Source organism: Eschrichtius robustus, chromosome 1, assembly GCF_028021215.1.
Source record: "Eschrichtius robustus isolate mEscRob2 chromosome 1, mEscRob2.pri, whole genome shotgun sequence".
Lineage (NCBI taxonomy): Eukaryota > Metazoa > Chordata > Mammalia > Artiodactyla > Eschrichtiidae > Eschrichtius > Eschrichtius robustus.
Window position 1 is genome coordinate 32,711,127 of NC_090824.1, and position 25,248 is coordinate 32,736,374.

Sequence of the window (25,248 nt, forward strand, 5' to 3'; positions counted from 1 at the left end):
CCTTTAGAAGGGTACTTCCGGGTTACAACTGACCTATGCCCCGGGAATTTTTATACTGCCGCCATTTTTGAGTGGGGCCATTGAAAGATGACTTGTATCACTCTCTATACCAGTGATCACTTTAGCCGCATGCATAATAACGAGAGTACGGAAGACAGTGTCTTGAAAAAAAAAAAGATTCTTTTTCAAGTTCCGATACATTCTCCGTGGGTCTCGTCGCCCTTTTCCAAGATGGCTGAAACAGAGTCAGTATCTGCTCTAGCTGCCGGAAATATGTTAGTCTCTATGGTCCGAAAGGGTCTTTCGCGGTGTCTTTCTGACGACTTCCGGCGGCTCATCTCGCGGGCATTGGCTGTTGGCTGCGTTGCGGCCAAACTCGTGGGCTGCGGCGGAGTCGGCGGCGGAGTCGGCAGAGGAGTCGGCAACGGCTGCAGCGACAGTTTGGCGCGATGGTGAGAAAGGCCTAACCGGCTCCCCGAGCCCCCAGCCTCCAGGGTGACCCCAGCCCATACATCTTCTCCCCACCCAGTCCGGCGCGAGCATGCTGCTGCTCGGCCCTCCGGCATATGGGTCGACCCTTCCCCTTCCCGCCGCGGAGACGCTGGGCCTGGCGGTAGGCCCCGGAGCCAGGGTCCGCCCTGCGGTTGCGCGCCCGCCGGCTGGCTCGGGCAAAGCGTGCGGTGCGGAGGATGCTCTTTCTCCCGATTGCTGCTTGGTAGAGGCAGGCGTGGGGAGGCTGCCCTTTCCCTCCAAACTCTCTAGCTTCCTGTGTGAACAATGGCCGAGGGATGTATGACAATCCTGTCCCGAAGCTGACAGATTGAGTCTACTGCACCCAGCGTGTGGGCCAGGAGGGGTCGTCTTTGCTTTGTAGCGTGCTTTCTCAGCTATTCGCTTTTGTTTTTCTGTGCTCTGCCTTTTTGGAAAAATATGTAATATTTTTCCTTTTCTCTAAGACCTCCAGAGGCCTGGTTTGGTGTGGGTTTTTTGGGGTTTTTTTGTTTTTTCAGCCCTTAATCCTGTGCTTATCGTTATTTATATTCTCTTGGGGCTGGAGGCTGAAAAGATAGGTTCAGCTGAAGGTCCAGGTTCCTTAGAATCTGACCGGGTTGGTAGTGGAGTGGGTGGGAAGGGTTGTTGGTGGTTTTTTGTTTTTTGCTTGTGTGTGTGTATTTTGTAATCCGCAAAAAGGAGACGCTCACAGGGATTCTGAGGAGTCATGGATACTTTCACACTTCAATTTTCGTTTTCTGGTTGCTGCAGTTATTAACAGATTATGCAGCTGTTGTTAACAAGGAACTTTTTTCAGGTTGTCCTTTTCTGAATTTCAATGTTTGACCCAACATAATCTCCCAAAGAGGACTAGGAATTAGAAGACTGGGTTTCCAGTTTCCGTTTTGTTATAACTAGCAATGTGACCTTGGGCAAGTCGTTTCATCTCTGAGTTTCCTTCTTTCTCTGCCTTTTATGTCACTATTTGGTATTGTATTAAAATGCTTAGATCAAAATCTGGGAAAATGACAGCAGTTAATATCAACAACCCATTCTCGTTGAACAAATATCAGTGATAATTCCTTATCATTTCAAATAGAATTAAAAATTGGAATTTGTATTTAAAGTGAACAATTGTTGGTTCAAAAGTCTTAAGTACTTTTGCTTTACTGAAGATACCAGCTTCACTTTCTTTTTTTTTTCTTTTTGGTAGTTGGGGAGAAGCATTTGAAGCTAAAGAGCCAATGTTATGCACTGTAGTATTTCTGCAGCAGTAGAATGACTATTCTTAGGGTTCATGTTTGTGAGACTTTAAAAAAGTTAACAAAGCCAAATTAACTATTCATTAGAGTGAGTCAAAGCCACTTGGTAATCAGAATAAGGATTTTATTAAGGTAATTCTGCATAAATTTTATTTTTCTGATTTAGGTTTCACAATGTTATCTTCCTATTGTGGCAAATATAAATATATATGTTTAACTGTATGTACTTATGTTTTGTATGTGTGTGTCTGTGTGTGTGTATATACATATATATATATATATATATATGGAACTGGTCATTCCCCTGAGAAAGAGTACCCTAAGGAAAGCCAGGACCAAATCTGTCCAGAAGAAGGAAAAAATTGATAGGGCAAATATATTTGGATTTTTAGTAAAGCGAAAGGGTTCCAAAAATGGCTCCAATAAGAAGAAAGTGACCAAAATTGGTTTGAGAGGTATTATGATCTTAAACTGGTGACAGAAAGGCACTGCCACTTAAGAATAATAACCATTTTGACTACAGTTCTGTAAATTTAGTCATTTCTTGTTCTTAATTTTTAAGCCTTGTCTTTGGGCAGTAAGTACTGAAAACAGTAAACTTCGCTCAGGTTCACTTTAAGGGTAGATATAAAAAGCATACTGTATAGGCATTTCCATATCTTTACTCTCTTAAGTGACTAAATCCTTTATTTTGCATTAGAATAAGAACAAAATTAATATAGTAGCAACTGGTATGGCTAGTGTATGGGGCAGGCCCTTTTGCAGGAATGCTAATGTAGTTTATAAATTAATTTTCTTCTCAACATATGACCTATTGAAACTACTGGTGACTTATAAAAACTTATAAATAACAAGTAATCTAATATACTGCTTTCTTTAGCTTTTACTCACTATTTTAGAAAGGCCTTGATTGTGTTCAGGTCGTTATAGGTGAGAATTACTTTTCATCTCTTGTCATCAAGTTCTGTTTTATTTCAAATCCTCAAACTTTTAATCAGAATGACTCAGCTCTTGATGGGGAGGGAGGAGTACGATAAATTCCTTTGTTTTTCATATTTTGTTCAAAGTACTATTTTGGGGGTGATTTGTTCAGAAAGTCTAGGCATCAGCTATTTCAGTTGCAGATTGTTGGTGGTTAAAAATTCTGATCATTTCAAAACAGTTTGCTTCCTGTAATTAGGAGATTTTGTTTGTTTTTTACCCACAAATAATAGTACAGCAGAAGAGAGAAATATGAATAGTTTGATTTAGGATTGGGTTTACAGTGAGGTTACATCATACTTGAATTTAATTAATAAGCCTTAACACACTTGGCAAAAAATTAGAAGGGGTTGTACCCTCAACAGACCAGTGTTCTGGAGGCATTTTTGGTTGTCACACCTCGGCCAGGAGAGGGGAGTGCAGGTACGACTGGTATTTAGTGGGAATAGACCAGGGATACTGCCGAACATCCTGCAATGCACAGGACAGCCTCTGCAACAAGGAATCTTCCAGCCCCAAATGTAATAGTGCCAAGGTTGAGAAACCCTGAAATAGACCCACTAACAAAAACGTGCTCCCCAGTGAGGGTGAGATGGAAGATAAAAATCTATCTGCTGTTCTTTAGGCCTGTTCACATCTCCTACAATGTGATCCTCTAGCTATTTTGTGTGATTCTAGAGTTTAAAAATACATTATTTTGGTACAACATAGCCCCTTAAGGTGAGTCATCTACTAGGTGAATAATTTAATGGATTTTCTAGGGTAATGTTAACTATATATACTAATTTTATATTGCCAACTTATCTTACGCCTTAATGCTTGAATCTAATCCCTGGATAAGATGTGACTTCACTGTTGTGCTAAAGTTAGAAAAAGAACATAGATTGATGCAGTGCTTGCAGTCATTATAGTGTCTTCCTTTTTCTCTCCTTTCATCAGCCCATATCTGTTTTTACTAGGGACTTAGTAGGGCTAGAGCTAGAAAGTGACCAGTGGAGATAGAACACCTAAGCAGGTTTATAATCTGGCTAGGAAGATAGGTGCAAAAGAGAAAAAACAGTACAGGGTAGCTTATGCTGAGTACTTGCCGTCAGTAAGTGCAATAAAAGTTTGAGAAAGCACTCATCAAGGACTGGGAGGCTAAGAGAGACCTTACAGAAGGTAATCCAGCTTCTGGTGCTACACTTGGGCAAAGGCATAAGTATTGTAGAAGGAGCACCCTGATTAATAGTGTTTTAATAACCAATGGTCATTTGTCATGAATGGAGATTCTATCTCATACTACGAATTTCTCAAATATGAGTTGGAAACTTATATTGAAATCACTTTTCCCTCCGCAGTCTCACACCATTTTGCTGGTACAGCCTACCAAGAGACCAGAAGGCAGAACTTATGCTGACTATGAATCTGTGAATGAATGCATGGAAGGTAAGTTTAAACACTAGTCGAGGGGTAGAAATCTTTGAGTTTGTTTCGGGGGTGGGGAGGTGTTGGGGGGTGGGGGGGGCCGGGCTGTAGAGACTCCCCACTCCCACGCTAGCGTCCACACCGGCTTGTTGACGCTGGCCCGGGGTGAGAGTGGTAGGTGCTGCAACTCTCAGGTGTCTTGGGTTTGTTTTTTTCTCCAGATTTCTTGCATTGTTAATTTGAGCAAGGAAAGTAGATATTTAGGACCGTATTTGTTGAATATTTGAAATATAAATTTTATATACTGTCTTTTTCTGTTGCAAATATTACTTTACTTTTTTTTAATCAAGCTCATTATATAATGACTTTCCCAAGCCTCTGATTGTTATGTAAATGTTCTGTTATTTGTTCTGTTATTTTGTTACTGTGTTATGTAAATATTTTACAGGCATTCCTTATATATTGTGGTTAAACTCAAGCACTATAGAGTTGTTAAGGCAGGCCCGAGGAACCTAATAGTGCCTACAGAACCTAATGGTCTGCTTATTAAACAAATAAATGTTAAAAGCTAGTCCATCAGAATGTTAAAAAGTAAAAAATTACCTCAGTGAATAAAGGCAGATGGAACCAAATCAGTATACTTTCCTGTACATTTAATAAGCTGGCACCACCCTGAAGGGAAGTGTTAGCCCTCAGTAAACCATTAGATGAGAGCACATAGATTGGATCATGGCAAATTGGATTCGTCTTTACATTTAATCATTACATCAAGTAAACCACCCTGCAGCCTGTCTAGCAAATTGCACATTCTTCACTTCTTCCTATAAAGATTTTCTAGTCGGTGTTTTTGCTGCGGGCATGTCCCTGAATTTGTTGATTATCTGAAACTAACAGGGTTAGACTTAAAATCTCTTCCTTTAAAACCAACAATGGGTAGACCTGTGGGGGGGAAAAAGCTACTTGTAGTAATTAGAGACAGCTTCTAAGCTTTCCTGATCCTGCCATCAGATTCTGCTCTAGAAGAGCAAGGCTCTTGTTCTTTTCTCAGGTCCCTTCCTCTGCTGATATCCTTACTTGCCATTAAGGTAGACTTTGTACATACACTGTCTTTTTAATGAATACACTTTATTTCTAGAGCAGTTTTAGGTTTAAAGAAAAATTGAACAGCAAGTACAGAGAGTTCCCATATACTTCTCCCTAACCCCAGTTTCCTATATTAATAAATCTTGCATTGGTATGGTACATTGGTTACAGTTGATGAACCAGTATTGATACATTATTATTAAAGTCCATAGTTTACATTAGGGTTCATTCTTTGTGTTGTGCAGTTCTGTGGGTTTTGCCAAATGCATAATGTCATGTATCTACCATTACAGTATCATATAAAATAGGCTCACTGTCCTAAAAATCCCCTGTGCTCCACCTGTTCATCCCTCTTCACCGCATCCCTGCTGCCTGGCAACCACTGGTCTCCTTGCTGCCTCCATTGTTTTTGCCTTGTCATAGAATTGGAATCATTGCCATATGTAGCCCTTTCAGACTGGCTTTTTTCACTTAGTATGTATTTAAGGTTCTTCCATGTCTTTTTGTGGCTTGATAGCTCTTTTTTTTTTTTCTTTCTTTTAAAATTAGAAATGGTGGTTTATTTTCCATTTTAAAAGTTAAAATGGAAATACTGGAATCAGTTCTCACATGGTGGTTGCCAAATGGTAATTTTCTTCGTTATAGTAGTTAATATTCCTCTGGAATACAGAGCTTTCCCTCCCCGCATCCCTTTTTTAAAATTAATAGATTTGGGCTTCCCTGGTGGCACAGTTGTTGGGAGTCCGCCTGCCAATGCAGGGGACATGGGTTCGAGCCCTGGTCCGGGAAGATCCCACATGCCGTGGAGCAACTAAGCCCATGCACCACAACTACTGAGCCTGCGCACCTAGAGCCCGTGCTCCGCAACAAGAGAGGCCACCACAGTGAGAGGCCCGCGCACCGCAATGAGGAGTGGCCCCTGCTCGCCGCAACTAGAGAAAGCCCGCGTGCGGCAACGAAGACCCACCGCAGCCAAAAACAAAAACAAAAAAACAAACAAAATTAATAGATTAGTTTTTTTTAGAGTAGTTTCAGGTTTACAGGAAAATTGGTTAGAAAGTACAGTTCTATCATACTCGTGCTTCCTTCCCACGCCCTCCCAGTTTTCCCTATTATTTACATCCTGTATTAGTTTGACACGTTTATTACAATTGTAGAATTAATACTGATACATTATTAACTAAAGTCTGTAGTTACATTAATGTTTGCGTTGAACATTCTGTGGATTTTGACATGTGTAATGACCATTTACTACCCAAAAAATCCCCTGTGCTCCACCTACTCATCCATCTCTCCCCCCAAACCTCTGACAACCACTGATCTTTATAATATCTCCATAGTTTCACCTTTTCCAGAATGTTGTATGGTTGGAATTATAATATGTAGCTTTTTCAGATCGGCTCTTTCACCTAGCAATGTGTTTTTAAGGTTTCTCCATGCTTTTCGTGGCCTGATAGCTCGTTTCATTTTATTGCTGAATAATAGTCCATTGTATGGATATACCACAGTTTGGTTATCCATCACCTATTGAAGGATATCTTGGTTGTTTCCAAGCTTTGGCAATGAATAAAGCTGCTATAAACATTACTGTGTAGGTTTTTGTGTGGATCTGAGCTTTCAACTCCTTTGGGTAAATACTGAGGAGTATGATTGTTGGATCCTATAGTAAGGCTGTATTTAGCTTTGTAAGAAACTGACAATCTGTCTTCAGATGTGGCTATATCATTTTGCATTCTCACCAGCAGTGAATGAGAGCTCCTGTGGCAGCATTTGGTATTGTCAGTGTTTGGGATTTTTTTGCCATTCTAATAGATGTATAGTGATACCTCATTATTTTAATTTGCCATCTCCTCATGTCGTGATGTTGGGCATCTTTTCATAACACTTATTTTCCTTCTGTATATCTTCTCTGGTGAGGTGTCTGTTCAGATCTTTTGCCCATTTTTTTAATTGAGTTGTTTGTTTTCCTATTGTTGAATTTTAGGAGTTCTTTGTATATTTTTGATAACAGTCCTTTATCAGATACATGTTTTGCAAAGATTTTCTCCTAGTCTGTGGTATGTCTTTTCACTTTCTTGATAGTGTCCTTTGACGTACAAAAGGTTTAAATTTTTTTTTTAATTAATTTATTTATTTTTATTTATGGCTGTGTTGGGTCTTCGTTTCTGTGCGAGGGCTTTCTCTAGTTGTGGCAAGCGGGGGCCACTCTTCATCGCGGTGCGCGGGCCTCTCACTATCGCGGCCTCTCGTTGCGGAGCAGAAGCTCCAGACGCGCAGGCTCAGCAATTGTGGCTCACGGGCCTAGTCGCTCCGTGACATGTGAGATCTTCCCAGACCAGGGCTCGAACCCGTGTCCCCTGCATTGGCAGGCAGATTCTCACAAAAGGTTTAAATTTTGATGAAGTCCAACTTATCTAAGAAGCCATTGCCTTATCCAAAGTCAAAAAGATTTGTGTCTGTATTTTCTTCCAAGGGTTTTATAGTTTTGACTCTTACATTTAAGTCTCGGGGCCATTTTGAGTGAATATTTATACGTGGCGTGAGATGGATCCAAGTTCTTTCTTTTGCATGTGAATGTACAGTTGTCGTAGCACCGTTTGTTAATAAAACTACTCTTTGTCCATTGGATTGTCTTGGTCTCTTTGTCAAAAAGCAGTTGACCATAGATGTGAGGGTTTATTTGTGGACTCTTGCTTCTATTCCATTAATCTGTGTGCCTGTCTTTATGCATAAGCAGTACCACACTGTCTTGATTACTGTAGTTTTGGAATAAGTTTTGGAATCAGGAAGTGTGAGTCTTCCAACTTTGTTCTTTTTCAATATTGTTTTGACTATCCTAGACCCCTGTATTTCTGTATCAAATTTAGGATCAACTTCTCAGTTTCTGCAAAAGTACTTCAGATTTTGATATGGATTGCATTAAATTTATAGATCATTTGGGGGAGTATGACCATCTTGATATTGAGTCACCCATTCCATGAACATGAGATAGCATTCCATTTATTTAAATCTTTACTTTCAGTGACATTTTATAGTTTTCAGTGTGTGTCTTGCATCTTTTTTATTAAATTTATTCATAAGAATTCTTTTTTGGTGCTATTTATTTCATTTTCAGATTATTGTTGGGATATAGAAGTATTGATTTTTGTATATTGATCTTATATCATGCAATCTTGCTGCACTCATTTATTAGTTCTAATAGTTTGTGTTTTGTAGTTTCCTTAAGATATTCTGTATATAAGATCATGTCATTTGTGAATAGAGATAGGTACACTTCTTCCTTTCCAATCTGAATGCTTGTTATTTCTTTTCCTTGCCAAATCAACCTGACTAGAACCTCCAATACAATGTTGAATAAGAGAGGCAAGAGCGGATATTCTAGTGTTCTTCTAATCTGAGTGGGAAAGCATTCAGTCTTTCACCGCTAAGTATGATGGTAACTGTGGGTCAGTGCTACAATGAAATTTCCGTCATTGTAAAAGGTTTTTACTTCCTTTCCATTTCACCCTTTCTATGAAGGAACTTATGAGTGATGTTTCTGATCACAGTGTGTGTACCAGTACCAATCAAAAACCCTTACTAAGATGGCTTTTGACAACTCTGTGGTTGAATGTTACTTTTTCTTAGGAAATTTATGAAGTCAATTTAGAGGTACATGAAGACCTGTATGTACAGGATAGAACATATTTATTTATTGAAAAACCTGCTAAGACACACACTGTCGGAATTCCCCGGCGATCCAGTGGTTAGGACACTGCGCTTCCACGGCAGGGGACCCAGGTTCAATCCCTGGTCAGGGAACTAAGTGCCACAAGCTGTGCACGGTGCAGCCAAAAAAAAAAAAAAAGTTTTATTATTAAGGCACAAGATACCAACATTCTGGTGAATTTATAAAATTTTTAAAAATTTGCTAGTGGCAACAGTGAAAACAAAAGTGATCAACTTACTGTTCTTTTCCCAGCCCAATTTTGTAAAAATAAATATTATGATATTAGCATATAACGCTACTCATATCTAAAGTTCATACAATTGTAAGATCTTGGTTTTCCCCTCTCTCTTAGGTGTTTGTAAAATGTATGAAGAACATCTGAAGAGAATGAATCCCAACAGCCCCTCTATCACATATGATATCAGTCAGTTATTTGACTTCATTGATGACCTGGCAGACCTCAGCTGCCTTGTGTAAGTATTAGCCGCCATATCTTTTAAATTGTATTTTTCTGTTTGTTTGTTTGAGGCGATTTATGGTATTGGGAACTCACTCTGCCTGACACTGATCGTTGTGTTTTGCTTACTATGTATTAATTAATATTTTTTCTGCATGTGGCTCATAAATTAAGTTGTCAACATAAAGCTAAAGGCACAGGAAAATCTTAACAACTTTGCTAATTGATGCAGTTAGTATGCATCAACTTTGAACTGAGAACTTTGTTCCTTAAACTTAATAATCTTTTTCTTAGTTTTTTTTTTTCCCCCGTTATAGTCTTTATCCTAAAGCGGTTGGCTTTGGATTAAAACTAAGAGTATTCTGTTTTCATGACATTATTTTTAGAATGTAAATATATGTAGGACTGAAATGGAATTTAATTTTAATTCCACCCAGTGTTAATCAAGTATATTTTGGCATGTTAGAATGAGATTTTTTTTTTTTTATAGACCCTTATGTTTTCTATTCTCAGAGGTTTGTCAAATTAAAAATTTTTTCCTAACATATTATGCTTGTTATAATTTATTTCAATAATTACTTATCACCACTATTACTAAGGAGCAAGTGAGTCTGTAATGCTTAACTCAGTCTCAGCATTTTTGGACAAGAGCCTGAGGATAAGTACAGCTAATTTTAAAGAGGAAAAGGGAAGTACCTTACAATGAGATCTTCAGTCACCAGATGCCTTAATGTTTATTACATGCCAGACACTGTGCTAGAAGAAAAAAATATTTTTCAGTGGTGAAAAACATACACGTCCTACTCTGAGGCACTTCCTGGATCACCACTGGAGCCAAGCCTGGACTTGCTGTCTCACCAAAGATTGCTGGTGAAAATAAGCATCTCCTTGCAATTTTTGAGTTTTGTTTTCTGCATCTCTTCATTGTGTTTCAGTTATAGCCATTTCATTTTGTTCACTCAGAACATTCAAGTGATCCAGTTCTGGTCTTTAATGAAATGTGTTTATAATTTTATTATTTTAATATAAAAACTCAGAAAACTGTTGAGGCCAATAGAGCTATATACATTACGCTATGTTGGTTTGTAATGACTATAGTTGATCTGTGTATTGCCTGACGCACACAGAAAGAGACACATACATATTCATTTAACAAATATTTATTAAGTGCCAACTATGTACCATGTGTGTTCTAGGCACTGGGGATTGAGCAGTGAATAAATTAGGTTAAAAGGAACCCTGTGAAGCTGCAGAAGAATAAGTGAGGGGGAGAGTAGAGGGAGATGAATTTGGTGGGGCAGAGAGGGTGATATCCTAGAAGCCAATTCAAAAGTACTTCATATTATTGGTAGATCAAATTAATGAGGACTGAGAACTGACTCTTGGTTTAGCCGTGTGGAAGTCTTTGGTGACTTCCAGAGCAGTTTTGGTAGTGTGACAGGAGTAAAATCTTTATATATTCCAGTGAGTTTAAGTTAATGAGGAGAGAAATTGTAGGCAGCCAACACAGACAACTTTTTTGAAGAATTTAGCTCAGAAGGAGAGCAGAGAAATGGGGTTATAGCTAGAGAAAGGAATACCTTTTTTTTCGCTTTAATTTTGTTTTTAAGCTGAGAGAAATAATGGTAAGTTTGCAGGCTGTTGGGATGATGTAGTAGAGGGGAAAATTGATGGCTTTAGGTAGGATCTTGGACAGTACATTAATAGTAGAGTAGGAAGGATGGGCAGATATGGTGGAAGCTTGGGGAAGTTGTTCTCTAATTGCTTTAGTTACCTCAGGAAAATAGGAAGAAGGACACCATTTGAAATTAAGGGTGAGGGAGGAGGTGTCGGAGGCTTGTGAAGAGAGGTAAGAAATTATCTACGAGGGTGAAGGGATTAGGGAATGTGTGGTTTAAGAGGTACTTGATAATGAATTTAAAGTTAAATTAATCATGTGATAATAGTTTTTTCCTAGTCACTCTTAACCTGAATGGTTACAGGTGAGTCTCTACAGGTAGAGAATCAGCAGAGATTTTGCGAACAGTTGAGGATGTATGCAAGGGAGTATTAATGCAAGGGACTGAATGACCATGTAGGGGTTGGGATGGGGTGGGGACAGGTAGGATCAATTAATTACAGGTCACAGTGGGGTCAAAGGATTGTTGAAGGTGGGTTATTGGGAAGTAGTGATCAGAGAACAAGGTGCTTGAAATTGGGAGATTGAAGTTGCTGGTAATGAGAAGGTATAGGGATCTGGCCAAGGAAGGGCAGGAGATGAGATCATTGGAGGAGAGGAGTTCAAGGAACTGAGAGGCCCAGATGTTGGCAGGATCATCTAGTGGATATGAAATCACCAATAATGTGTTTATTTACTTTCTAGAATTTGAGAACAGGGAGCTTTGTTTTTGTTCGTTGCTGTATCCCCAGTGCCTAGAATAGTATTTGGCACATAGTTGATATTGAGTAAATATTGGTTGTTAAAATACATGTCACCAATATTATATGATTTGAGGCATAGCTTTTTAAAATTATTGGTAATCTTCCTTTTCTCTCATCTGCATTACAGAGCTATAGTCGGAAATGATAGAATGGTCTAAATAAAAGTGAAAGAATCTAATATGACTTATTTCATGCTAAATTTTGCAGTGTCTTATATTCTCAGAAATCTTGGAAGTTATTTATCTGATTAAGCTGTGGGTATTTTATTTTATTTTATTTTTACACTATGATGGAGGGTTTTGTTTGTTTGTTTTGTTTTTTAATATATCTTTGTTCTAGGTGTATTTGGGGAAATATTCACACTTGAACTTAAACATTGGATGTTTCAGTTGGAACTTAAAATTTTAACAGAGCTAGTGTGCATATTCTCATTTCATTCTTTAAATGAATTGTTGATTTTATTTTAAAAATTAATGGCTGTCTTTCTGATTCTATAAAAATCACTTATTGAGACATTGGGTATCTAATCCTGATGGTTTGGGATGTGGCACTTATTCGCAACAGATGGGGAATTACTTACAACCTTGGGAGGTTATGGTTAAGATCTAACTGGAGTTTTAGGATTAGACATAGCTGAGTTTGAATCCTGGCTCTGTCATTTGCTAGCTCCCTTGGGCAAGTTAGCTTAATACTGCTAAACCTCAGATTGCTTATTTGTAAAATTTACAATTGTAAATTGTAAAATTTAGATACATCTGCCTCACAGGACTACTGGTGAGGATGCAGTGCTTACTTAGCACAACAGTATCAGGTGTATGGCAGGAACTCCCTTTTTAACTAGGTTGACATCAGGCAGGGTTTTATTTTTAATTATAGTGAGTAGGTTGGTTCTTTAAAATCTGCCACAAGTAGAATGATAGTTTCAAATTTCACAAGTGAGTTAAATTGTACTGTTAACGAATAAAGAGGTATTATGTTGGTTTTTTGACAGTGAAAGTTACACAGAGTAAAATAGTAGCTTTTATAGGGACATACTACAGGTATGTCATTAGTGATAGAACATAACATTTCTAACTTTGTGGCGTTAAGTGTAAACCAGAAACTACGTCTAGCATGCTAAAATGATTTCTAATACTTGCATTATTAAAGCAAAACAGAGAAAAGACATCTTTAATTATATAATATACAATTATATATATTACAATAATTATTTAATTATTATAGGTAATTCTTTCTATGTTGTAGTAGTTCAGATAGTATAAAAGAGAGATTAATGGTAATCTATAGTTTTTACTTGTCTGAAAAACTGTAAACTGTAGCTATTTATGTTTCTATCTCTAATGTTGAACTTTTGGCCTTTGAAAACTTTCAGAATCAAATTTGGATTTAGAACCATTTTGCCCATATGACTTTGTTATTTGAATGTTCCAGAGAAATAAGATTTCCAAAATTGCTTCCGAAGAGGTCACCTGTTGCCATGGCATTTCCTATGACAGCACATCTTGCCCCTCTCCTTAATCAGGGATTGTGACTTGGCCTGTTATTCCTCAGACCAAGAATTGAGTTCATTTTTGGTTTGTAATTGTTGTGTACTCGTTGCTTGTATTAAGTTTAAATGGCAAGACATTTTTTATTATTTATCCTTAAACTGGTAGAGGAAGAATGGAATAAGTAAGATACTTTGTTGACATAATTAAACCCAAAACAAACTGACCATGCATTAATAGTAAAATTTATTCATGAAGGATTTGTATTTCATATATTTGAAATCAGAGTACAAATTTCTTCACAGTTCTGTGATCTGTTAGGTGGGTTTTTTTGTTTTTTGTTGTTTCTTTTTTAAATAGGCTTTTTTTAAGATTAAGATAACAGCCTTTTGGCCTTTCAAAGATGAGGACTTTTCTTGTTTGCTTAGAGACAGAGGGACATTTTTATCCTTAGTTATTGTAATAAGGAAGGTACTCCTTCCTAATCAGGAAGACAGCTTGATATCAGTGAAGACCCCAGCTGATTTCCCTGCTCAGATCCACAGCTTCTGTTCTTGCATAAACCTGCACTTATTTTTATTCTTTTTTGGCCACCCTGTAGGGCATGTGGGATCTTAGTTCCCTGACCAGGGATCAGACTCGCACCCCCTGCATTGGGAGCGTGGAGTCTTAACCACTGGACCGCCAGGGAAGTCCCTAAACCTGCACTTACTGACCATAACAGTAGGCTAAAAAGATTTATCTGTGCCAACAGCTAGGGATTTTATTAATGTACTTAACATTTAATTGTCTCATTTTCAAGTGTCAGTTAACAGCCATCAACATACAGCTTTCCATAAAGAAGGCATTATTAACTATTTCTTAAGTTGGAAAATAGCATGCAAGTTGACGGATTCTAAAGTGATCTTGGTGGGGGGAATGATCTAAATAAGGCTGTCCCACCCAGATATTATAGTTCTGAAAAATTCTTTTCCTTTTTTATTTCTGTTCCAGTGTTAATATAAATATTGTAGTCTATTCTGCCCTACCTTGGAGTAGACTAGATTAGCACTTATTTAATCAGGACGTGTGAACAGAGGATAGTCAAAGAAAATTAGTTTACTTTTTAGAGTATTTCTCATTGTAACAAAAGGACATTAGTAAAAAGCCAAATGTTTTGTAAAAGTAGAAAGCTTATGCATTTTTAATAAACCAGATTCTGACCTTACCATTCAGGGGAAGAATATGATAATGGTGTAAAGCATTCCTACTTTGGAGTTTGTTTCTCTTCAAAAATTGGGTCGTAGGTTTCTACCTTAGTGGTTCACAGTAAGGACTCTGGTCAGGAGTGTTTAAGCTTTCACTCCTTGCCTGAAGTCACTTAGCTAATAAGTTACTGAACTTTTTTGAGCCTTGGTTTCCTCCTTTATAAAACAAGGATAATAATTTTATCTACTCACAGGGTTGTAATGTAAACAGGATTAAGTGAGTTGATTCAGATGAGTGCCTAAAGCAATACCTAGCAGTTGGCAACTTCTTAATAGGTATTTACTATCATTTGTATTTATATGTATATAATTTTTTGCTGAGAAGCTAAAAAATGAGACTTCTGGGTAAAATGAAACAATAATTGATAAATTAGATATTTCATTTTTCTAGGGCATCCCTAAGGGTTTTTTGTTGTTGTTGTTTTTTAAGGCAAGTTGCATCCTTTGCCTCTCTTGAATGCCATGCAGTGTTTCCACCAGATGGTGCACATGGCTTTGAAACACTGTGATGTGCCTTGTATTTGTGCAATCTCTGCTTACTTATTGTCTGCTTTTTTTATACTATAGCTTTAGTTTTTTTTAACTCCAAAAAAATGAATTTATTGCTTAACCAGCTAGATTTCAGTTGTAGGTCAGCTGGAATGTTTCTATTTTTTGAGTCCTCTAAAGATACCTTGAGTGATTTGGCTATTAAGTTGATGCCTTGTACTCCCAAAACCCTGGAATCCTATTGGAGCTTCATTGCTAATGCTACTCCTTGTACTCCAGACCCCTCCCAGCCTCTAGCATTGTTTATATTAAAAAGCAAATCCTAAAATATTGGATGTATACAAAAGTATTTCCTTCTGTTTATACTTTTCAGGGAAGAAATCTTTGTGGCAGTAACATATTAAAGGTTTTTTTTTAAGTTGATTCAAAGTAAATTTAGCAAATTTGAATTAGTGTTCAATTTTTGTTTTTTTTTTTTTTTAAAAGAAACTTTTTTTTTTTTAAAGGGCATAGCTTTAGTTGTTTGTTTTTAATTTTTTTTTTATTTATTTGTTTATTTATTTTTGGCTGTGTTGGGTCTTCGTTTCTGTGCGAGGGCTTTCTCTAGTTGCGGCGAGCGGGGGCCACTCTTCATCGCGGTGCGCGGGCCTCTCACTATCGCGGCCTCTCTTGTTGCGGAGCACACGCTCCAGACGCGCAGGCTCAGTAGTTGTGGCTCACGGGCCTAGTTGCTCCGCGGCATGTGGGATCTTCCCAGACCAGGGCTCGAACCCGTGTCCCCTGCATTGGCAGGCAGATTCTCAACCACTGCGCCACCAGGGAAGCCCCAATTTTTGTTTTTTAATCACTAAAAGAACCATAAAAATAGTAACTATGTAGGAGAAAGAACACATGGTTTCTGGTCATACTTTGTCAAGAAGTAGATGTGTAACATTACACATTTAACTTAAGATCTCTAGGCCTTGGTTTCTTTTTCTGCTGTAAGATGGTACTAGGTGATCTAAACTTCATATCGCTTAAAATTCAACAGTTATGTAATCAGCTCTTTTATGTTTTCATTAAGTTCATGTATGAACATGTGCACATCTGTGCCATCATTGGGCAGTTATGATTTCAGGTTTTAAAAACGTGACAGTAATTGACCATTGTAACTTTGCTTATTACCTTTCTGTTCCTCAGTTACCGAGCTGATACCCAGACATACCAGCCTTATAACAAAGACTGGATTAAAGAGAAGATCTACGTGCTCCTTCGTCGACAGGCCCAACAGGCCGGGAAATAGTTGAGTTTGGAAGCGTTAGGGGGATGGGGGTGGGCTTGGAACACAGGTGTGTACAGTGTGCTGTAGTAGAAGTTTTGTATTATAGTAATCCTGTTTCCATTTTGGTACACTCTAGCCAGGATTGAATGTATTAGATAAATATGAGGATCTTGTTCAATCTGAAACCCCCTTTGCCCCCTTCTCTCCACTCCTTTTTTTTTTTACTTAAACATTTTTATGATGATTTAGATGGAAGTTGGTTTTTGTCAGTTAATGTTGGTTCCAGTCCTTCAGACTGTTCATATCTGCTTTACAACATTCACTGTACTAACCCTTCTTCAAATCAGGGTGGGGGTGGTGACGCGCTTTACTTATGTCATAAAGACGAAGTCGTAGTGAAAAACAAATAAATGTCCTTTAGTTATATTTTCCCCTGAGTGATTTTTTTTTTTTTTTTTTTTGGTCTCTGAACTGAGTTGGATTTTCTTGCCAAAGCATTATCAGTTTCTAAACCAGTAGCCTGCTACACAGTGAATTTGAAGAAAACCTATATATGTGCTGAATATGTTTTGCTGTGGCTTATATGAAGCTAAAGAGCTGTAAGTGAATCTCAGTTGTATCTCCAAGGTTTGTACCTACTGGTGATGCAAACATTATGAAGCTCTTTCTGGGGACATAGCTGATCTACAACAGCAGCCAGGTTAATTCCTTAGCTTTGGTGATGTACTTCTTCTGGAAGGTCCTTGTGCCTTCTCATAGCCTTCAGCAGTTGAATGCTGATTACCACCCCTGTATAGAAGCTATGAGGATGAGGGAAAGACCACAGAAAAGTACAAGATAATCTTGGTTTTAGTGTAAAGATTGTGGTCACATTGTGACTTGAACATACACTACATTGTACCTCCAGTCATATATGAGAACATTCCCTGATTCTACTATTATCACACTTCACCAATAGCTAGTAATATCTGAAACTATACAAGCCAAAAGAATGGAATGACATTTTTTTGATGCTAAGAGAAAAAACTGTCAACCTAAAATTGTATATTCATTGGACATATCATTCAAAAATAAAGGCAAAATAAAAGATTCTTCAGACAAACAGAATCTGAGATAATTGGTTGCTAGCATACTTGTACTACAAGAAATGTTAAAGGAAGTTCCTCAGGCAGAAGGAAAATAAAAACAGAAACTTGGATCTACACAACAACATGAGAAGCACCAGAAATGGTAAATATGTGGGCAAATACAATAGACTTTTTTCTCGTTTTTAAATTTTCTAGTAGATAATTTACTGTTTAAAGATGTACTGTGTGTTTATAACATCTAGAATTAAATAACAATTGTGTAAAGGACAGTAGGGCGAAATGGAAATACATGCTTGAGAGATTTTTAACACCGACATGAAGTGGTATAATTGAAGATGTACTGTGAAAAGTGAAAGATACTGTAAACCTGAGTGCAATCACTTAAAAAAAAACCACCCTCAATTCAAAAGAAGGCAGGATAATGTGGAAGCCTGGAGTTGGAGGGGTTGCCATGGTAAAGCTAACTCCCTCTCACCCACATGCATTTGTTGTGGAGTATCTACTCTGTTCCAGGACCCCCAGAACAAACAACAGGTGGTCAAATAGATAACAAATAGCAAAATGGTAGATTTAGATCCCATCATACTGGTAATTACATTAAATGTAAATGGTCTTAACCCTTAAAAGATTGGAAATGTCAGACTAGATGAATAAAGCAAGACACAACTATATGCTAAACCCACTTTAAATATAAAAATATAAAAACAGGTTAAAAGTAAAAAGATGGGGAAAAAATATGCCATGCAAACACTAAGCTTAAGAAACTGACAGATATAGTCAGTATCAGACAAAAGCAGACTTCATAATGAGGAACGTTACCAGGGATAAAGAGGGATGTTGTATAATCATAAAAGGGTAAATTTACTAAGAGACATAATCTTAAATATGCCACTCAATAATGGAACTCAAAATATATGGCGTGAAAAACTTTTCGGGAGATTCTGATGTGCTAGCACTACCTCTCATTCTGAATGTTGCATACCTCTTGCACCTAAATCTGCACCTAAAATGCAGATTTAGGTCAGTGGACTTTGACATTCTGCATTTTTAACAAACTTCCAGGTGCCTACACGTTGAGAGGCAAGATATCCTACACCACACTGCTTTCCAGGAGATAACATAGGAAAGTGCGTGGCGTGTATTAGATGTACAGTAAATAATGAATCTGACTAAACATTGGGAAGTACATAGTTGACTACAAAAATGAACAAAGAATGATCTTAGGCAGTATAAATCTCACCATCTAGTAGAAGGTAGATAAGAGCATAACTTTAGTACAAGAAACAATATAAAATTGTTATGGGAGGGAATTCTAGGGTGGGGGCGGGGAGAGTTAAGGTGACAAGGGATCACAGGTAACAAGCATACTATCAAAAGGCTAACTGGGGATTTCCCTGGTGGAGTAGCGGTTGGGAGTCTGCCTGCCAGTGCAGGGGACACAGGTTCGAGCCCTGGTCCAGGAAGATCCCACATGCCGCGGAGCAACTAAGCCCTTGCGCCACAACTACTGAGTCTGCACTCTAGAGCCCGCGAGCCACAACTACTGAAGCCCACGTGCCACAACTGCTGAAGCCTGCACGCCTAGAGCCTGTGCTCCACAACAAGAGAAACCACCGCAATGAGAAGCCCGTGCACCGCAACGAAGAGTGTAGCCCCTGCTCACCGCAACTAGAGAAAGCCCACGCGCAGCAACGAAGACCCAACGCAGCCAAAAATAAATTAAAAAATAAAATAAATTTTAAAAAAAAAAGGCTAACTGAGCTCTGGACTAGACACAAAGGCAAGTGGAAGATGGGCTAAGAGATAAGGAGGGGCTGAGAGACTGAAATCAAAAGGACAATTGGGAGATGGAGAAGTTGGAAGAAGCTAGTTGATGGTCTGAGGGGAATTTCAGTGAAAGAAAACATAGAGGATGATAATTTCTTAGTGATTCACTTTCCTGTCTCCTCCACTACATAGTTTGACTTGTAAGCCTGAGCTAAGAAAGATATTTTACCTTTGGAGAAAATAGTGATCCCTTCAGCTACATTAAGAGGTCCTGTGTCAGTTTACCTAGCACACTCCTTTCTGTTTTGTAATTCAGTGCTTCAACAGGATGTTCAATTTAAGGCATATTGTGAAGAGCTTGGTTTTAAAAGCCTCTTCTGTGCCAGAGGTAACTATGCTTTTCAAGAGAGTAGGGAGAAGGCTAATGAGAACTGATTACATCACGTAACTGAGATGGGCCCTGTGTCCTTGTCAACAGATGTTTGAATTTAAGGTCTCTGGACTGTAATTTAAGAGATATGGGGTAGATCATGGTTTCTTCCTCGGAAGCCTGAGGTTGGAGGGGTTGTCCTGGTGATGCTAACTCCTACCTTCACTTACTAGCATTTGTGGTGGAGTATCTACTCTTCCAAGACCCACCCAGGCTTGGTCAACTATATTGCCCCCTAGTCTTGGAGGGAAAGAGTATGTTTGAGTCTTTTAGTACTGCTTCAGGATGAACAGTTTGAAGAGCACCAGACAATGCTGGGCCCCTTCTCTCCAAAGTCCTGGCCATTGATTGCAGAGATTGCTTTGTCCTTGACACTGTCCGTGAACACAGAAGCCTGTTAGAAGCATGGTCACCCGCTTCCTTTCACCTACAAAGCAATTCCAGAAAGGATTACCATAATGATCTTCCCAATGATTAAGCAAATCCCAGTGGGAGGGACTTCCCTGGTGGTCCAGTGGGTAAGACTCTACACTCCCGATGCAGGGGGCCCAGGTTCAATCCCAGGTTGGGAAACTAGATCCCACATGCATGCCTCAACTAAGAATTTGCATGCCGCAACAAAAGATCCCGTGTGCCACAACTAAGACCTGGCACAGCCTAAATTAAATAAATAAATAAATAAATAAATAAAAATTTTTAAAATCCCAATGGGAAGTGGCAGTTGTACTGACAGAAGGGGATTTAGCCTCATTCTCCCTTCAGAGGAGTGTTACAAAAGGATTTGAAGGTACAGGTACTAATGAGGGCAAATGCTCTTTAGCATGAGGTCTTGATACAACGCTAAGGGATTTAAGACAGAAAGCCTTGATACCCCAGTATTTGGTAGCTTCTCTGAGCCAGGCCCTCTGGGTCTATTCAAGTACTTGGATTGAGAAATTACATCTTTCCTTCATGTAAAAGGCTGATGATCACTACTTACACAGCAGAGCATTTGAGGCCTATGTGACCTGTACATGAACAGTGACCATCTCTGTAATATTGCCCAGTAATTCCTGCAACTGACCATCCTAGATAGGGGGATTCTGCAGTTTGTATAAAAGATTCTGTAGCAGTGCTTCAAGGGACCACCCAACATTGAGCCGGTGTTGGTATCAGCATGGAGCATGCTGTCCTGAGAGCCCATGGCTAGGACGGTCACTCAGGCTCCCCATGTGGACAGAGTCTTCGCCCCACTGGGCTCTGACAGCCACCACCTGGCTACCCTCTGCACAGACATCTCCCCACTTGGCTCTGATTCCCACCTAGGCCACTCATGGGGAGGCCCCTCTCACGCTGCTCTTCCACAAAGATGATTTTGCATGGTAAACACTTACATGACCAGCTGCCCTGATAGCTGTCACGCTGTTTACGTCCCATTTTTAGTGCCATTTTTAGTGTTTAACTTAATCCTCAAGATAAATGTAGAGCTCAGTAAGTAATAACTGTTACTACAAAACAAACTCCTAGAGTTTTGTGCACTTTTCTCTGTATATATATGTTATAGTTTAATAAAATGTATTCCCCAGAAATATTTAATACTGTTATTAAAACAATACTTCCAGAAAGAAGTCTAACAAATTCACGTTACCATGAAGTTATCCCTGTACCTTAGTAGAGGCCTGGGACCCTATGGCAGCCGATCAGACAAAGAATCTGGTTCACCTCCCAACACTTCTTGGTTCTCTAATGGGCTGTCCTTGCAGCACTGGGAAATGCCAAAAGGTCTGATAAAAATGTGAGGGCTGCAGTTTAACTTCTCTTTTAGCGTATTTCAAGAAATGTTTTAAACATACTAGAGTTGCTAAGACGTTGGTGCTGATCCTAGTGTGGGCACGATCTTGCTTTGCTTTGATCTTTTTCCTTTTTTGTTCCTTTGCATTTGACACATTATTCCTTGAGGGATGAAGGGTAAAGGAGATGGGAGTGCAGGAGCCTCCTTTGCTCACTAGTATACGATTCCATCAGTGTTAAGGAGTTGTTGTGAAGTTCCTTAGGTTTGTTAATGGTATTGTGCTTATTTTTTTTTTAATTGTTATCTTTTGGAGCATGTACTGAAATATTTACAGATAAAATGATGTAATATCTATGATTTTTTTCAAAATAATCCAGTGGAATGATGTAGAAGAAATAAGGTTAGTCATAATTTAATAATTGTTGAAACTGGGAGATGGGCATTAATCTCTTTGCTTTTTTATATGCCTGAAATTTCCCATAATGAAAAGCTTAAAAGAAAATTGATAACACAGTCACAATCTTGCCACTGCTGTGCTGGCGGGCTATAGGTAGCTGTAATGCTGATCGTTTGTGAGACTGGCAGTGAGCACTCGTCCCTTAGCCCTGTGTAGTGCTTGGCCATTTACAGCACCTCATGTTCACTACTCCATTCCACCTGCCCAGCTCCCTCCTCGAAATCTGAGCTCAGAAGAGGGCATGCTGAATTCTTAAAGCAGGACATATTTGGGTCACAAAAGAAGGCTTTGCTCTGTACATTTTGGCCACTGTGGCAGGAGGAGCTTACAAGGAAGCCTAGCCAGCTATGCTGTGTCAGGCTGGCGTTCCCGCAAGCCCAGGAGCAGCTTGGGATGTTGGGAGCCACTGAAGCTGCATTTCTGACACGTGTTAATGAGCTTTGCTCAGGGATGTAAACAGAGTCAGCCCTTCAAACTAAATTCTGGTGGAATTTAACAACCTTTGCTTAACCGTCTCCCTAGACTGCTTCTGGGTGGACACAGAGTGTCAATCTAAAAGGGGGCATTTCCCACCTCTGACAGCTTTCCAACACCAGTTTTTAAAAAGCTGCCAACTACACCCAGCCTGAGTGTGGGTATTTGCATTTGACACATTGTTCCTGTTAGAGGAAAGCAAATGTGTTTTCTGAATACCCAATTTCAAGCTTCTCGACTGCCTCCATAATCTTCCCCAGTCTGGCTGGGAGTAAGCTGTCATACAGGGGACGCTGGAGAATCATGCTGGGAGTCAGAAGGACTCATTAGGCTGACACTTGACAGCTGATTTTTGTCATGCTAATTTTAGACCATTCCTAATCAAGGACCACCAGGTCCCAAGGCAGTTGTGGTCACTGCCTATTTTCCAAATTAGGTCTTTCTCTAGCCGAGTAAATAGACTTTGAGTACGTGTAGCTGCGTCCCTCAGTTACATGGTCAGAGCCAAGGAGGCCAACGACAGAGATGAACTCATGTAGACAGGTTAACATCTCTGTTCCCTAAGACTAGCCGCTCCTCTTGAAAACACATGCCAGTAATTCAAAACCAAACTCATCACCCTTCCCCTTGACCCCATCCAAAGCAGCATTTCCTGTCTTGAATAGGACTGCCAGCCAGCCAGTCATTCAAGCCTGAGACCTGAGTACAATTTATTTCTCCCTCTTTCTCATTTTCTATATCCTATCAGTCAGCAAGTCTTGCTTTTCCTTTGTCTCCCTGCCTTCATTCATCATTTCCACTACTATGTGCCAGGCACCGTGTTAACATCTGGGGATACAATGATGAATAAGGTAGTCCTATGTGATCCCTGCTTTCAGTTCTTAAATGTTCTCCTATTTGGGCCCTAATCACCATTCCCAGTGCCCTAGGTCTGCCCTAAGTCAGCTCTCAGCTGACTCACTCCAAGTTTCCTAACTTGCCTGCCTCAGTGTGACTCTGCATCTGTTAGTCAGTTTTCTTCTTTCTTGTTACAAATGACAAAAACCCACCTGAATTACCTTAGGCAAAACTAGAGGAGGTGTCGTTTACTGACTTGTATAACCTAACTACGGGGACGGCCGGAGCACAAGTGAATCTCAGGGTCAGATTCAACCAGAAACATGGACAATCAGGAAAGCCTACTATTTCCAGTCTCTGCTTCCCTTTCAGTGTCAGCTTCATTCTTCCCACAGACCAGCTTCTACTTGGTGGGGACCATGGCTGTCCACGGTCTTCAAGCTTCACCACTTTAGAAAGATTTCTTCTTTCTGGTTGAGTGCACAAATCCCAAGGAAATGTTCAGGTTGCCCCAGTTTGGGTCACCTAGCCTAAGGAAGAGGCGGGGTCTGTGTGGTAGACAGCCCCTGAGATGGTCCCCCATGATCCCACCTCCTGGTAGTCGTGCCCTTGAGTAAACCCCTACTCTTAAGTGAGGGCTGGACTTATTAATGACGCTCTTCTAATAAAAAGGATACAGCTGAAGTGATGGACTCTCACTTATATTAAGTTATGAAAAGGCTGTGGCTGCCATCTTAGGCACACTCTCTCGCTCTCTTTTGGGCTGTTCACTTGGGGGACAGCCAGCTGCCATGTTGTGAGACAGCCCTGTGGAGAAGCCCTCATGAGTGGGCTTGGAAGCAGATCATCAGAGGCCTGCCAGCAGCCATGTGAGTGAGCTTGGAAGTGAATTCTCTAGGCCTGGTTGAGCTTTGAGATGCTTGCAGCCCTGGCTGACACCCTGACTGCAACCTCATGATGTCCCTGAGCCAGAACCGTCAGCTAATCCGTTCCTGGATCCCAGATCTACAGAAACTGTGAGATAATAAATATGAGTTGTTTTCAGTCACTAAATTGTGAGGTAATTTGTTACACAGCAATAGATAACTAATGCAGTCTCTAACAAAATGGAAGCCTCTATTCAAGCCACAAGAGAAGGCGCATTTCCCAGGAAAAGGAGGGGGCCGTTCTGCTGATAAAAGAGCAGCTTCTACCACTACTCTCTCCTAGTCTATCCTCTTTCTTGCTGTGGAAGAGAAATTTTTCTATAATGAAAGTCACTTTCCTGCTTAAGATTCTTAAAGCTATGACTCTTAAAATAAAATCCAAGTTTTTAGCCTGATGCCCAAGGCTTTTTCTGATGAGCACCTTACCACCTGTCAAACTTAGCTCCCACCACCCTCCTCCTGCTCCCACCACACTTCTTACGGTCCCTTGAGTACACCACGTGACCTCTGGCTTGCCTTTGCACAAGCCCTTCCTCTTATGGTCATGTCCACAAGGCCCACACACTCTAACCCCTAATCACAGGTTAAGGCTTGACTCAGTATCACCACCTCCAGGAAGCCTTCCCTGATCACCTGATCCCTCCAGTCCTCTGTCTTCTGAGCTCTAGTAGCATCCTCTGTCATGGTTCTTAATCCCACTGTGTGGAATTATTGGTGTGATTGTCCACCTCCCTCGATATTCTCTGCTCTTTGAAGGAGGAACCAAATCTTTCGTATTGGAATCCCTAGTTCCTTCTAAATAATATCAATAGGTTCTCAAGATGTTTGTTGATTAATTAATCAATTAGCTAATTAATTGAGTTATGGTATCAAGGAGTTACTCTCACCTGCACTTGCCTATTAATCTGGTTCCATTATAAAAGAGTGTGGGCCTCGGGGGTCAACTTCATTTTATTGCCTCAACTAGGGTTCATAAATGAATGAAATAGACATGATCCCAATCCATGATACCTTCATGATGCTTACAGTCAAAAGTAAAAACTAGTGTGGTTACGGCGATTTCCCTGGAGGTCCAGTGGTTAAGATTCCACACTTCCCCTTCAGGGCACAGGCTCGACCCCTGGTCGGGGAACTAACATCCTGCGTGCCGCTTGGCACGGCAAAAAAAAAAGCAAAACACACACACACACACACAAACTAAC

The 25,248-nt window shown here is 39.7% G+C and overlaps 1 protein-coding gene across 1 annotated transcript; it reads left to right on the plus strand.

The window, feature by feature from the left end:
• Positions 1-322: 322 nt before the first annotated feature.
• Positions 323-16,722, plus strand: ERH (ERH mRNA splicing and mitosis factor). The gene is made up of 4 exons (XM_068564102.1): positions 323-452; positions 4,076-4,163; positions 9,287-9,407; positions 16,215-16,722. The coding sequence occupies exons 1-4, from the start codon at positions 450-452 to the stop codon at positions 16,315-16,317; spliced, it is 315 nt and encodes a 104-aa protein (XP_068420203.1). The 5' UTR covers positions 323-449; the 3' UTR covers positions 16,318-16,722.
• Positions 16,723-25,248: the final 8,526 nt, after the last annotated feature.